We start from the raw sequence: 15,193 nt of genomic DNA, 5'->3' as shown, positions 1-15,193 counted from the left end.
TCCTTAAGCCAGGTGAAAGGGGGGGCTGTGCTCTGGGGGTGTGGAGAGAGGAGGTATTCAGTGAGAGGCCTCTGAGTGGGCTTGTCACCGAGAAGGAAACAGATGAAGAAGTACTGGCAAAGAAGGATTGTAAGCCGAAACCACAGCTGGGGAGAGGCCCTATGGTGGAAAGTTCTGGATTTGATGCAGACCCACCAGGCAGGCAAGGCAGCTGGAGCAGAATGAAAATGGAAATGAGGGGAGGAGACAGGGTTGGAGGAGGGCTCTGGCTCAGGTCTCCGAGGGTCCAAGAGCTCAGCATGGAGGGTGAAGGTTACACTAGACTCTAGGTCTACTGGGGGTCTGTGTGCTGGCACCGCTGTCTGGGGCCTGAGAGGAGGATGTGTGGAAGATGAATGTGGGCAGGGCAGGGCAGGGCCAGCGCAACGAGCGCTGCGGTGACGCTGAAGAGCAAGGGTGAGCGTGCAGGCTGGCACTGCAGCAGCTAGAGAGCAAGACTGGCTGGACTCTGCAGCCCTCTGGAAAGCAGAGCCACACTGTCGCTGCTGAGGGACCAGAGGTGGACAGCGGGATCAAGAACACAGCAAAGGCATCGCTTGGTCTGGGCAACTGAAGGAAAGGCACTGCCCATGCACTAGATCCAAAACTATTCTTTTCCTGTTTTTAAATAGAAGGAGCTACTTGCCATGGTAGGGCCTGGAGCTACGTTTTAGGCTGCGTTTCAAATGACTATAGTGTTCAAGTAAACAGTTTCACATAAAGAGATTGTTTGGGAGAAAGGTGGGCATTTCAGAACCTGATGCTTGAACATTTGTTTACCACAGACACAGACACAGACACAGAGAAGTGTGACAGGAAGTGAGCCATCAATGACCTTTAAGGGTTTTGTTAGAAAGATACAACATTTTACTTTAAAAATAAGTTAAATATCATTATCGTATCATCACCATCTTTACATAGTATTTAAGTAAGAGCTAAGTTCTGGCCGCCCGTCAGTGCTAACCCTGAATGTCTTCATTACACAACCAGGGCGCGGTGTTTCCTACATAGGATCCACATCTGGAGCTGAGCTGCATGAGGAAGAATGCTAATTGATTGAGGTTTAGCAACCAGTATCCTGTGAAGAGCCGGAAAGCAAGAACATTGATCCTAGATTCATCACTGTGAGTGAATGGAGCTTGAATGGACGGTCCTCTTTCAAGTCAGTTACTTAGCCATTAAATCCTGAAGGAAAAAAAAAAATGTCTGAAATTCTGAGAAATTCTTGCCTGGTTAGCTGTTGAGGATTAAATTCAGGACATTGAATAAGATGAATAAGCTAGCCAAATGCTTTACAACTAAGCTACATTCTCTGCCTTTTTTTTTTTTTTTTCAAGGTAGGATCTTGCTATGGAACCCACACCAGCCTCACAATCTTGACTCTGTCTCCCTGATGCTAGGACAACAGGCATGTACCACCACCAATGTCAAAGCACAAGCTTCCTTAAAATAAATGAACCCAAGGGCTAGGGTGATGGCTCAGCTGTGAAGAGCACTTGCTGCTTCTGCAGAGGCCAGGGTTTGATCTCCAGCAGCCACATGGTGGCTCACCACTCACTGTTCATAACTCCCTGTTCAAGGGGATCTGATACTCTCTTCTTCTTCTTTTTCCTCCTCCTCCTCCTCCTCCTCTTCCTCCTCCTCTTCTTCTTCTTCTTCTTCTTCTTCTTCTTCTTCTTCTTCTTCTTCTTCTTCTTCTTCTCCTTCTCCTCCTCCTTCTTCTTCTTTATTTTTTATTTTTATTTTTTGGTTTTTCAAGACAGGGTTTCTCCGTGTAGCCTTGGCTGCCCTGGACTTCCTTTGTAGACCAGGCTGGTCTCGAACTCACAGCGATCCGCTGGCCTCTGCCTCCAGAATGCTGGGCTTAAAGGCGTGCGCCACCACACCCGGCTTCTGATATCCTCTCCTGATGTCTTTGGATACTGCATACACAGGTGTGCACAAGCACACATGGAAGAAAAACATGATACACATAAAACAAATATTTAAAATATTTAAAAATAAATAGTGACTCCAAAGACAAAATGGGGGATCTAGGAATCAGTGATGGTGGCTTTAGAGTGATAGATTTCAAAATCATCAAGAGCTGGTTCCAGCATAAAGCAGATGGGACTGGAGAGATGGCTCCGTAATTCAAACTGCTTGCTACTGCAGGGAACCGGAGCTCCAGGTTGGGCAGCTCCCAGCTGCCTGCAAAGCCAGCTCCAAGGGATCTGACACACATGTACACTTACACACATAAAAAAAAAAAAATTAAAGAACAGGGAAGAGGATAGAAAGTAATTTAGCACAGTGCTAGGGAATACAAACATGCAAAGAAATGATTCTGAATATATTAATCTAGAAGAAACTGTAAGACTAAGTAGTAAAGCAAAAAAATAATAATAATGAGAGAATGACATAAAGGAATACAAAGCAGATTCAGAATTATGAATCTCACTAGAATAAGGTTATTTTGAAGCAACCTCGTTTCTAAGCCAAGCTTTGCGGCACACACTTGCACCCAGGACGCTGAGACAAAAGTTTGGGGGTAACCTTGACTACAAAGGGAGACTGTGTCTCGGAAACAAAGAGAAGTAGAATTAACGCCCTCAAATCTCTTTATATGGAGCGATGAAAGGACAGTCTCATCTCATTCTAGCTGATTGCTGCGAAAATGCACCACGGAGAACTGAGACATCTGGCGACAGGGTTTGATGGGGCTGCTGCCTTTCCGGTCATCCATGTCACGTACCTCCTCAGTATGCGGCCACTCTTTAGTCCCAAACGGGAGAGTTTCCACAGTACAGGCCTGCAGAGTGGGCGCTGCTGTGGTTTGTTGAAGCAGGGCACAGGCATGCCACCCATCCATCCGGGACCTCTGTGAAGCGCGGCGCTTCTCCTGGATGGTCTTAGTATTCTTCACTTCTAACAGCAGCAGCAAGATCAAGGAGACCCCTGGGAGTCCAGTTTCCAGGCCTTGCTTCTGTCATGGGTGGCAAGATAAGAGGAGTCGTGTCACAGACAAAGAAGTAGGGCCTGAGGACGCCGGAGAAGAGATGGCTGAACGTGTAGATGTAAGACCCGTTGGTGACATTGTAGAAGGAGATTTCGCCGGCTTCGTAGTCCAGAAAGATCCCGATGCGTCGAGGCCGCTCATCTTGGAGCACAGGCACTGAGGGGGAGGACAGGACCATGTACTCGCTCCCCCTCAGCAGCCACATGGCCCAGACTCCGTTCTCTGGGGACGGTGTGGTCTCCCCTTTTCTCAGTACTGAGTCTTGGCATACCCCCAGCCCCCACTCTGCTCTTTCCCCAACGATGACTTCCCAGTAGTGCCTCCCGGAGGAGAAGCCCTGCAGGCCCAGGATGCAGGGCCAGGTGTCAAAGCGCTCGGGGTTGCTGGGGACGTCCCTCCAGACCTCCGCATCCTGTACGCTGCGCAGGTCGGCTGTCAAGAGCAGGCTGGGGTGCGCAGTGGCCGGATCCAACTTCACGTCCACTGTGGAGAGAGTTTTGCAAAGTGAGAGAATGAGCAGAAAGGCCAAGTAAAACTTTACCTCCCCTTCCTCCCGTTAGTCCCCGCTTCCTTCTTTCCTTCATTAATTAACTTTTTTTCCCTCCTATGTGGAGTATGAACCCTAGGGCTTTTCATATTAACCCCGAGCTTCAGTTCCAGCTGGTGAAAAACTTAGGCACCCAAAGAACCCTCAGAGCGTTTCTCCTTTCTCTCATCCAGAAAAACTGAGGCTGGCAAACACTTTGATTTTGGCCTCACAGAACTCTGCTGTACACAGCGGGACTTCCATCCCCCTGACCTCCAAATGCTACAGTTGAACCCATTGCTTTGTGTGTGAACAAAAATATAAGTTAAAAAGAAAAGAAAGAAAGAAAGAAAAGTATCAGAATATGTGGCCTCCAAACAGCTAACCTCACAGAAGTTCATGATAGGAGGAGTGGCTGGGGGTGGGGGTGGGGGTAAGGCTGGGAGTGGGGGTAGGGGTGAGGCTGGGGGTGGGGGTAGGGGTGAGGCTGGGGGGTGGAGGTAGGGGTGAGGCTGGGGGGGTGGAGGTAGGGGTGAGGGTGGGGGTAGGGATGAGGCTGGGGGTGGGGGTAGGGGTGAGGCTGGGGGGTGGAGGTAGGGGTGAGGCTGGGGGTGGGGGTAGGGGTGAGGCTGGGGGTGGAGGTAGGAGTGAGGCTGGGGGTGGGGGTAGGGGTGGGGCTGGGGTGAGGCAGAAGCTGAACCTCTTCTCTTTGCCCCCTTTTCTGTCTGCCTGTCTGCCTTCATCCTCTGGGACTCCTTCACAATTACAGCCTGCGTTCTGTAAGCTGGCCTAGGAAGTTAATTGTAGTAATTGACCCCCAGGAGGAGAGTCCTGATAAACTCTATTGACAGCTGGTCAATCAGAAGCAGAGGCCAGGACCAGTCAACTGCACGGCGTTCTGCCAGGCAGTTAAAGATGAGTTAGCAGCTATACTCCTCAAACCGTTCTGTAAGCAGAAAGGGACAGGATGTTACCAAACTCACTCTATAGAGCCAGCACCACCCTGATGCCAAACCCAGAGAAGGACACAACAGAAAACTGCGAACGTCCATGATAAAGATGGAGGCAGAACATTTCAGTAAAATACTCCCAAACCAAATTTAAGGACACACATTAAGAATGTCAGATTCCGTTGTTTAATTGGTTTCATTTCTAGCTATGGAAAGATGGCTCAATATACACAAATCAATATATATAACTCAGCTGTGCCGGCTAGTCTATGCCACCTTGACCCAAGCTAGAGCTATCTGAAAGGAGGGGACTTCAACTGAGAAGATAACTCCATAAGATCTGGCTGTAAGGCGTTTTCTTATGTTTTGGGTTGTGAGCCTAGCCTTTAACAGCTGAGCCATCTCTTCAGCTACTTAATTAGTGATTGCTGGGGGACGGCCTAGTCCATTATGGGTAGGGCCACCCCTGAGCTGGTGGCCCTGGGTTCTATAAGAAAGCAAGCCATGAGGACCAAGCCAGTAGGCAGCACTCCTCTGTGGTCTCAGCATCAGCTGCTGCCTCCAGGTTCCTGCCCTGCTTGAGTTCCGGTCCTGACTGCCTCTGTGGTAAACAGTGACGTGGGAGCTTAAGCTGAATGAGCCCTTTCCTCCCCAGCTTGCTCATGGTGTTTCCTCACAGCAATAGTGACCCTAACTGAGACACCAGCACGTAAATAGACCCAAGGACAGAAATCACACGATCATATCAACGGATACAGGAAAGACCTGTAACGATGCTGAATATCCCTTCACAATAAAAGCCACGAAAGAGCTAGGAACTGACAAGATATATGCCAATATAATAAAGGTTATAAGATAAGTGTAGCATTTCCTCTAAAGTCAGGGATGAGACAGGACTACATACAGTCCTCCCTGTGCGGTGCTTGAAGTATTATCCCAAGCAATAAGGCAAGATTAAAAAAAAAAAAAAAATAGAGAACAAATTTGAGGAAACAAATTAAATTATTCCTACTTACACATGATGCAATCATAATATACTTAAAAGGCCCTAAGGACTTTACCAGAAAGCTTTAGAGCTGATGAACATTTCAGCTAAGCAAGTAGGATACACAACCCACATACAAATAACAGTATCTTTTCTGTCTGCAAACTGATCTTGATGAGGAAGAAAAATACCATTCATGATAGCTTCTAAACAGCCAAAACAAAGCAAATAAATAAATAAATAAATAACAATAAAAGTCCTCCCCCGAACTCTGGGAATGAACCTATCCAAGGAAAGGGAGAGGTTCTACAAAGAAAACCTTAAAGCACTGAGGGAGGAAACTGAAGATTCCACTGGGAGATGGAAAGATGAACTGGCCTTGAAATGGCAGAAGTATTATTACCAAGATGGTAATGCCACTGAAAACAGTCTGCAGATTACAGTGATCCCAATCAAAACCCCAGTGGAAATCTTGGAAATAGGAAAAAGCAATCCTAAAAATCCTATGAATGCACACAGGACACCAAGAAAGAATCGTCTTAATACCTAACCTCAAATTATACCACAGAGCCACATAACAAAAATCAATGTGTTGCTACAAAGCCAGCAGTGTAGACCAGTGGGATAGACCAAATGACTCTCAACAAAAATGCTAGAGTCGTGGACTGGAAAAAAAGTCTCTTCAGCAGAAGGTGCTGGGGAAACTGGATAACCACACACAGAAGAATGAAGCTAGCTCTCTACCTTTCATCACACACACACACACACACACACACACACACACACACACACACACCCCGCACAATAAATAAGACCTTAACTGATGACCTGGAGCTCTGAAACTTGTAGTGGGAAATATCTATGCTTTATGCAGATTAAAGGTATGGAAACAAAAGAGGGATATTTAAGTGAGAGACAGAGACTGACTGACAGGAAGGAAGGGCCAGAGAGGGTGACGGGGTTGAGAATGAACAAAGTACAATCACACACACACACACACACACACACACACACACACACACACACGCACGAATGCACGCACGCACGCACGCACACAGGCATGCACGCGCGTCATAAAGAGCCCATTACTGGGAGTGGAAAGATGCTCAGTGGTTAAGAGCACAGGCTGCTGTCATAGAGGAGCTGAGGTTTGAGTCCCAGCACTCACTCACACAGTGGCTTATAAACCATATATAACTCCAGTCTTAGGAGAGCTGATGCCCTCTTCTGACCTCTGTACATGCACAGTGCATGCAAGACACTCATATATAACATAAAAATAAATAAATATTTTTAAAAGAAAGAAACCCATTATTTTGTATGCTTACCAAGAAAAAAAAAATTAAAATTGAGCTCTTCCCCCTCCCCCCAACAACACAGGCCACAACCTGCTCGTTACTGTCGTGGGGAAGGGTGTCAGTCCTGTGGGGTGGGCTGTCAGCCTGATTCCATCTCTGGGCTGATCTTTTCAGAATGTGAACTGGGTTAGATTTCTAGCTAGAGAACCCACAGAGACATTGGTCAGCTGTTGAGGGAAGGAATCTAACACATTTTGGTTACCAAAGGCGCCAGAGTCATTGAGAACAGGGGAAGAAAAAAAAAAAAGATAATTTTTGCTTTATTTACCCTTTTCCTTGATGGTAAACACTAAGGCACAGGTTAAGCTCTGGGTCCCATAGCCCACTCATGACAGCATGCTCTCAAGCAAGCCTTTGCTGACTTCTGCTGCTCTGTCTGTGACCTCTGTCTGCCACCACAGAGTCAGCTGCCCTCATAGCTCGGCCCAGCCTTCAAGGCTCTGTCTACAAATGCAGGCATGCTGTGAGTAAGAACAGGACAGAAGCCTTGGAGCCAGAGAAGAAAAGACAAATGTAACAGCTGAGTCTGAGAGAGCACACCCACCCAAGTTTTAGTTTATCTTTTATACATATCAGGAGACTTTTTTTTACAGGCAACATGAAGAGGAATTGGGAGTTTTTTTCTTTACCCAGTTCTGGCCCAAACTAATTTCCTATAACCTGTTCCTGTCTCCCACTCTTTTGGTGGTGTGGGGTGCAGTGGACCTGAGGACCTGGCTACTACCTACCTTGGAATTTCCTCAGCATCTCCCTCATGCCAGGGATGCAGCACACGGTCTTTAGCTCCATGGGGACAGCCTCTGGCTCCAGCCGTGTGACAGCTTCACTTCTGGAAGTGTGCAGAGCCCACAGGTATCAGGGTAGTCGCCAGGGGCCTCCCTCCCCTGCACCTGCCACACCCCCCCACTCGTTCAGAATTGAAACTTACCTAGTCAAGACGCCTCTTACTCCCTAGAAATGAAACACACACAGCCATGAGTCCAAGCTCTGACTTCTCCCTGAAGTCAGGCTGGATGCACAGTAAAGATGCCGTTAGAAACATTTGAAAGTTGCTAACATCTAAGGTGAAACTTCAGAGGGCAATGGACTCCTGCTATTTTTTGTTTTTTTTAAAGGGCTTTACAAAATCACGGGTCTCGGTGACAAAATTCAGTCACAATCAGAACAGAATCGTGCTGCAAGAAGGCTATGTCCATTCACCCAAACCCATCAGCTTAGTTAGCTGTTTCCTGAATTGATATTTCTGCCAATTTGCTCTTTTGATAGAGTTATACCTTGTACCTAATGAAGATAGAATTGGGGAGGGGTATCAAACTCATCAAAATATTTGAAGGATTTGTTGAGGTAAACACACACACACACACACACACACACGTTACCCGCAATGCCTTTGTAAGAGAATATTAAATGTCTAATTCTTTGAACCACCACACCAAAGCTGATCATTTGATCTACATCGATAAGAAAGGAAGGCATTAATGTTTGGCAGGGTTTTCTCTTTGAAAAGATATGCATATGTATCACCTGCAATCTAAAGATAGTCAACAGTTTGTAAACATTCATTTGTTTAGTGTGTGTCATTTAAGTTTTTTTGTGCTAACGTGGGCTACCTGGCTCTCTAAGGCCCCCTCTGCTTCTTGTGCCTTCTGCATCGGTTTCCATATTCTTTTGCTAAGAGCAAGCACCCTAGGTGCTAGTATCTGAATGGCAAGACACCCTCCCACCCCTCCACCACCCACCCATACCCCACCCCCATCCCCCTAACCCCCACTCCAATCCTCCCTACCCCCCACCCCTCCACTCCCATCCCCCCTGCCCCCCACCTCCCACCCTCTAACCCCCCCATCCATCCCATCCCCCCAAACCCCCCACCCCCATCCCTTAGCTTCACACCCACCTCCACCCCTGAGCCCCTCTCACCTCCAGCAACCCCAGGGCGGGCCGCTGGCTCCTCTCCTCCAGCTCTTCCGCCAGCTCTTTCAGGAGCTTGTTCTGTTGGGCCAGCCTGTTCTTACTGTCCCGCAGTCTCTGCAGAGTGGCTCGCTCCTCCTCCTCCAGCCTCCTCAGCTGCAGCTGCTCCTCTTGGGCCAGAAAACCCCTGTGTTTCTCAAACTCCAGCCTGAAGCGCTGTCTCTGCAGCTCCACTTTCTCCTGTGCGGGACGCAGCAGGCTGAGTCATGGAGGGTGACGACGTGGGGTGCCTCCCGTTTTCATGTTTTTTTTGGGGAGTGGCGCTCTTGCACCATGTGAACTGACTGTTGGCTGTATTCTAACAGCATGCAGAATCCAGAGCCCATTTGTAGGAGGGGAGTCTGGCAAAGCAGCAGCTTGAGAAAGGCTGCTGGGCCTGGAATCTCAATTTGACATAGATTTGAAGGCAAGCATTTCTAGACGCAAGCTTCAGTGTCATATGTAAACTAGGAAGGAAGAGACATGTGGCGGCGGGGGAAGGCCAGTGCCCATCTATCTATCTGTGAACAGTGTCCAGCACAGGGTCATCACACAATGCTAGTTACTATCTACCCTACTAGCTGCTGTATATACTAGAACAGAAACAACAGCTGGCGGAGGGGGCGTTGAGATTTTTTTAAAACCTAGATTTGTAACTGAAAAGCTTGAGATTAAGAAAGGATTTTTTTTTTAGTGCGTGCGTGCGTGCGTGCATGCGTGTGCGTGTGCGTGTGTGTGTGTGTGTGTGTGTGTACAGGTATGTTCAATTGTGAGTGCATATGTGGAGACCAGAGATTTACTTTAGGTGTCTTTCTCTACTGTTCGGCTATCATTTTCAGTGACAGTATTTTTCACTGAAGGCAGCACTCACTGTGTAAGCTAGGCTGTCCAGCAATCCTCAGGAATCTGCTTTGTCAACTCTAGCACTAAGGTGACAGGCACACCCCGCCACAACAAACTTTTGATGTGAACGCTGGAGAGCCGAATTCAGGTCCTCGTGGATGCGTGACAAGCACGTGACCCAGTGAGCCATCTCCCCGGCCCTGCGCATCCTTTACTGCATGATAATGATGGCTAACATTTTCTGCACAATGGAGAAAGAGCTAAGCATTACTCGGGCGCTGCTTGCACATTATCTTCAGATTATTATCCTGGTTTCTGTTAGTATACTGCCATAGTCTGCCTAGCAACCTCTGACATCATTACCTGCCTGCCATTAGGTGTGCCTCTACCCAGGAGTATATAAAAGGACAAACTCATCCTGTCTCTCTCTTGTTTCTCTGTTCCTCTCTTGCTCTGCTCTTCCCCTCTCTCTCTCTCTCTGACTCTCTTTCTCTCCGGGTGCCCATACCACTCCTCCCCCATGCTCATATAATAAGCTTCTCCATATCATAGCTGTTGCCTGGCATCTTATGGTTCATATTTAAGAGTTTCTATCTAAAGACCTCACATCTACAACTCCTGAAGAGATCCAAGGATTAGAGCTTGCTATGGGTCACTGTATCTCAATAAGATTCTCCTGAGATTCATATTTAGGAAACCAGCTGTAAACTGTGAGAGGCAAATCATCCTCCCAGAGCACCCATCTCCCGCGTTCTCAGTTCTGTTTCTAGTGTTAATAATTTCTTGATGTCACTGAAGGACAGGATACCATTTATTTTTTTAGAACCAGCTGTGTTAACTGTCCCCTTCTCTTAAGGCAACATCTTCCTCCAAATTTCCATACCTCTCCTTTCACTATTTTTCTAAATCACCACATTCACATGGTCCTGGCCATCTTCTAAAATCAAATAAATCAGAATTTCATGGCCTGGTTTCCGAAAGGGGAGGCTCCTGTTAAATATGCACAGGACTCCCCAATGCAGGAGGCCACACTACTGGGGGCACATGAGGCAGCAATGAGCAGAGGCTCCAGCTGATCATCATCCCTCACCCCACCCCTCTAAAATGTGAAAGTTGCAAGTGCCGAGACTGGGGGATTTGATGGAGTTTCTCAAACATCTCTTGTTGCCTGTGTCTCCCGTGGCCACGTCACTGACTGTAAACCTTGCAGGAGTACTTGTCTTCACACGGGAATCCTACCACCACATCCATGCTAGCACGGCCTTTAGAGGCTCTAGATGTGAGGACCCAGGTCTTGGTTATAGGATTCAGATTGCCTGGGTCCCTGGGCAGCCCGAGATTGGGAGCAAGTAACTTGAACTTGAATTATAAGCCTGAATATCATTAATTTGAGAATCAATGTTTAACTTTACCCATATTGGAGACAGTGGTTAGAATGGAGTAAAAACTTATCCCAGAAGGAAAGTGTAGGAAAAAACAAAAAACAAACAAACAAATAAAAAACAAAAACAAAACAAAACAAAAACAAAACAAAACAAAAAAACCACATTTCTTTGAGGGCAGAGGCTATTTGCTATAAAGAACTGTATTTTCAACCCTCAGGTTCAACAAGAAAGAAAAGATTTAGAAAAAAAAATTAGAAAATGTTATTTGTAGAAGAAAGAAAAAAATAAGAATATATCTTGGATAGCATACACCACACTGCATACATAATATGGCCGTGATTTCTAATGTTCAGTCTGACACCATCGAGCAGCTCTCTATCGAAGGTGCAGGGAGAATCTTGAACACTGTAGCAGGTGTGTTCCTCCCACAGGCCATGAGCCGGGTGCATGTGTGTTAGGGCAGCTGGGAATGCCGCCCAACACACTTGTAAATAAACGACAGTGTTGTTTCAGTGTCCAAGGGTGGGGAACACACGCCTCCCACCGTGTTCAGCCATCATTCCTGACTCTGCCCAGTAGGTGGCGGCAGTGTGCGACAAGTTGTGACACATCTTGAGATATCCCAGGTTAAGAAGCATCCTGTCTGTGGGGATGCAAATGACATGCATAAGCAATAAAAAGGGGCTGGTGAGGTGTGGTAGAGGAACATGTGGGAGGGTGACTGCAGACAGCTCACTGTCCTTGTGTAGCTTGGTCCCTGATCTTTGCACTGTGTCACACACATTGTATATTTTCCTTCATCTCAGATCTGCTTGTGAATCATGGATGAAGGCGACTGGGTTACAGTGGTGAGTTTGACAGTAAGATTCGGGCAGCAGCTGGGCAGTGGTGGCACACGCCTTTAATCCCAGCACTGGGGAGGCAGAGGCAGGAGGATCTCTGTGAGTTAGAGGCCAGCATGGTCTGGGATAGGAGTCCAGGACAGCCAGGGCTACACAAAGAAATCCTGTCTCAGAGAAAAGGAAATTCAGACAACAAAGCAACTTACTTATAAGACAGGCCACATCAACAGGACTTTAAAAGGGACAGTTTGACCCAGGAGGGCACTATGATGCTTTTCTGGGGGAAATAAGGAGTTGGAGGCTGAGTGTGAGAGTGTTAAAGGTGAAGCAGGACCGGCTCACACCCTTAGCCTGCCAGCCCCTGAAGCCACAGCTCTCTACTCGCCTTCCAGACGATGGTCTTCTTCCCCACAGTGACCTCCTGCGCCAGAGCCTCCTCCATTTCCTTCCTCACAAGTTCCAAAGCCGCTTGGAGCATCCTCTGTTTGGGAAGACAGGGTCATTGCAGATGCGCTCTCTCGAGTCTTTAGTTTGCTTTGACATAAAGTACAAAGATCGGCTGCGGGAGTCCCTAAAGAAATTCACCAGATACCTCGCCTGGTGCTAGGCACCAATATGTGCCTGAAAAATTCTCATTATGTCACGTTTTCCAATAGTAAAACCAACATGTTAAAGTGTGAGGTGAAAAGATAAAGCAACAATAGAATGCAAATAAGGTGTTGTAGTATATTTAATGCTGAAAATATAATTATATGATAAATAATTGTACTTTATAAGAGATAATGTCAATTTTGAAAAAAAAATGTTTACAGTAAATATATAAAAAACAATGTTGCCGTAGAGGAAAAGCTGTCTGCTATGGACAGGCTGAACTATGATGAAATTTCTTATTATTACTTAATATAAGAAGGGCTTTTAAAAAAACACTTATTTAGTGTGTGTGCACGCGTGCATGCGCACACACCCACAAGAGTGCCAGAGACACATATGGAGGTCAGAGACAATTTTCAGGAGACAGTTATCCTTCCATCATATGGGTTTGGGGACCAAACTCAGAACTGCATCTCCTTTCAGTGACGGGAGCCTGCAGGAAGCACGTGTGTGCATCTCTACTTCAGAACGCATATATAAAGATGCCCTGAAAAGAAAAAAAATACAAATCCACCATAAAAGTTACTCGATAAACCTACATACCCATGGTTTACACTGGAAAGGAGGTCACCGTAGTGCATATAAAATGGCCTCGGAACTCTTCGTGGTGCCTGACAAGATTGGGTGGGATTTGTTTTGCTGTTGGACCATTTAGCCCAGCAGGTGGACTAAAGCTCTGTCAGTTTCCCCCAAAAAACATGAGTCACACCAAGGAGGTGAGTGACAAACAGCACAGCAGGCCTGAGAACAACCGTGACAGAGCAGATTTTGCTGGATATGTGCTTGCTTAGGATAAGAGCTGTGCACACTGAGCACAGGGCCACTGGCAGCTACAGCTGATTGGTTGAGAGGTCTAAATTATATTTGTTTGGCATTTGAAAAAGAAAAAAAAAAAAAAAACCTACAGAAAACAGTATCAGAGATGTGTCGCTAGCCAAGCTCTGTGGGTCATTTTCAGGACAGGAGGGATCTTTTAAATCTGGTGAGAAAATACCTCATGCCTGAATTTGTACAAACCTAAGAGGAAGCAAGCAGCAAACTCAAGAGAGATATTTCCAACGAGTTGAGGGAAATCCCCCAATTTTTAATTTCAGAGAAAACAAACCTGCAAACATCCTAAGAAAGCTAGTGCTGCGTACAACACAGTGGTCACGCTTGCCACCGGAAGGACAGACGACGCTGGCGTTCCTGGCGCTGGCTGTTCAGGAAGTCAGAAACTTAAATGTATTTTAAAACGTTTCCAGCAACTCTGGAGGAAGATGAATGCGCGGCCTTTGCCTTCTGCTGCTGCCCAGATAACACAGGGGCCGGAAGCGGGTAGGAACCGCCTCCTTAGGGGCCACACACTGTGAAAGCTACCCCAGCTTAGGTGAGTGTGAGCTAGTAAGGGTGTGGTGCGAGGGGGGGGGAGGGAGGAGTGGGGGAGCGGGGAGACCAGCAAAGAAAGGTGCTTGCTTGAAAGTCAGTTACTACTGATGTAAGTAGTAGGACCTTTTGGCTCTGTCTGGACCACGCCCCATCACATTCCCACATCATCTGCCCAGTTGTCTTCCCAGTTTCTACATGGGAATCTGAGCAGCAGCTCGGCTCACCTGGTAGCGTCTGGCAGCCTCCTGCAGTGACTCCGTACGATGGCTCCTGTGCTCAGGGCTGGTGTCGCAGACCCAGCAAAGCATCGCCTGGTCCTCTTCACAGAAGCGGCTCAGGTCCTCGCCGTGCCTCGAGCACTGGCGTGTCCCTGCATGCCCCGTGCCCATCCCCAGCTGCCGCACGCTGTCCACCAGGCTGGCCAGCTGCCGGTTGGGCCTGAAGCTGGCAGGCCTAAAGGGACTCCTGCACTGGGGACAGGCATAGACGCCTCCCTGTGCATTGTCCGACTTCTCACAGAATTCGGAGATGCACCGCAGGCAGAAGCTGTGGCCGCAATCCACGCTGATGGGCTCCTGCAGGAAGTCCAAACACACGGAGCACCGCGCCTCCTCCAGCAGCCGCTCCCCCGGTGCCGAGGCCATGACCCTGGCCAGTGGAAACTGCTCCTATTGCCTTAGCCCTCTGCACAGAAGGGAGGAAACCCCAAAAGGAGGGGACCAGGCCCCGAGGGTGTTATCTCCTGGGCTGGCCTGGATCCAGCAGCCAAAACGAGCCACTTCTGGAGACAGCAACAAGTCCAATGACCGTCATCTTAGAAACCCAGCGGCTCCTTTCCTTTGTTTTCCACTCCTGCTTTCACAAGCTTTGCTTACGTTTAGTATGACGCAGCATTTATGCCAACGTAACTCACATTAGAGGTGAGTGAAGGTTGTGCTGTTTTGTAGTATGGATAGATAGAACCCAGGGACTTGCGTAGCTAAGTAAGTTCTACCACCAGGAAACATCTCCAGCCTCCTTTTTACCTTTTGAGACAGGGTTCTACCAGTTTTGCCAAGGCTGGCCTTAAATTCACTCTGCAGTCCAGGCTGGCTTGGAACTCACTCTGACTTTGAACACCCTATCTTCCTGGCTTAACTTCTCAGATATCTGGAAAGATAAGAGTACAGCATAAAGTCCAGCAAAGTTGCCCAGCGCCCCCGGCCCCCAGCATACACACAAAATTATTTAAAGCCCACAAGATAGCTTCGTAGGCAAAGATACTTGCCGTCAAGCCTGATTGAACTGAGTCAGGTCCC

At 47.6% G+C, this 15,193-nt stretch overlaps 1 protein-coding gene across 1 annotated transcript; it reads right to left on the bottom strand.

Moving 5' to 3' along the window:
• Positions 1-2,887: 2,887 nt before the first annotated feature.
• LOC127208503 (E3 ubiquitin-protein ligase TRIM58) lies at positions 2,888-14,755 on the bottom strand. The gene is made up of 6 exons (XM_051167987.1): positions 14,120-14,755; positions 12,262-12,357; positions 8,777-9,007; positions 7,785-7,807; positions 7,585-7,685; positions 2,888-3,520 (listed from the first exon to the last, which is right to left on the bottom strand). The coding sequence occupies exons 1-6, from the start codon at positions 14,537-14,539 to the stop codon at positions 2,931-2,933; spliced, it is 1,461 nt and encodes a 486-aa protein (XP_051023944.1). The 5' UTR covers positions 14,540-14,755; the 3' UTR covers positions 2,888-2,930.
• Between the last annotated feature and the right edge of the window lie 438 nt (positions 14,756-15,193).

The sequence above is a fragment of the Acomys russatus genome, chromosome 25 (genome assembly GCF_903995435.1).
Source record: "Acomys russatus chromosome 25, mAcoRus1.1, whole genome shotgun sequence".
NCBI lineage: Eukaryota > Metazoa > Chordata > Mammalia > Rodentia > Muridae > Acomys > Acomys russatus.
The sequence above is the reverse complement of the archived record's forward strand: the minus strand, read 5'-3'. Positions and strand labels throughout refer to the sequence as shown.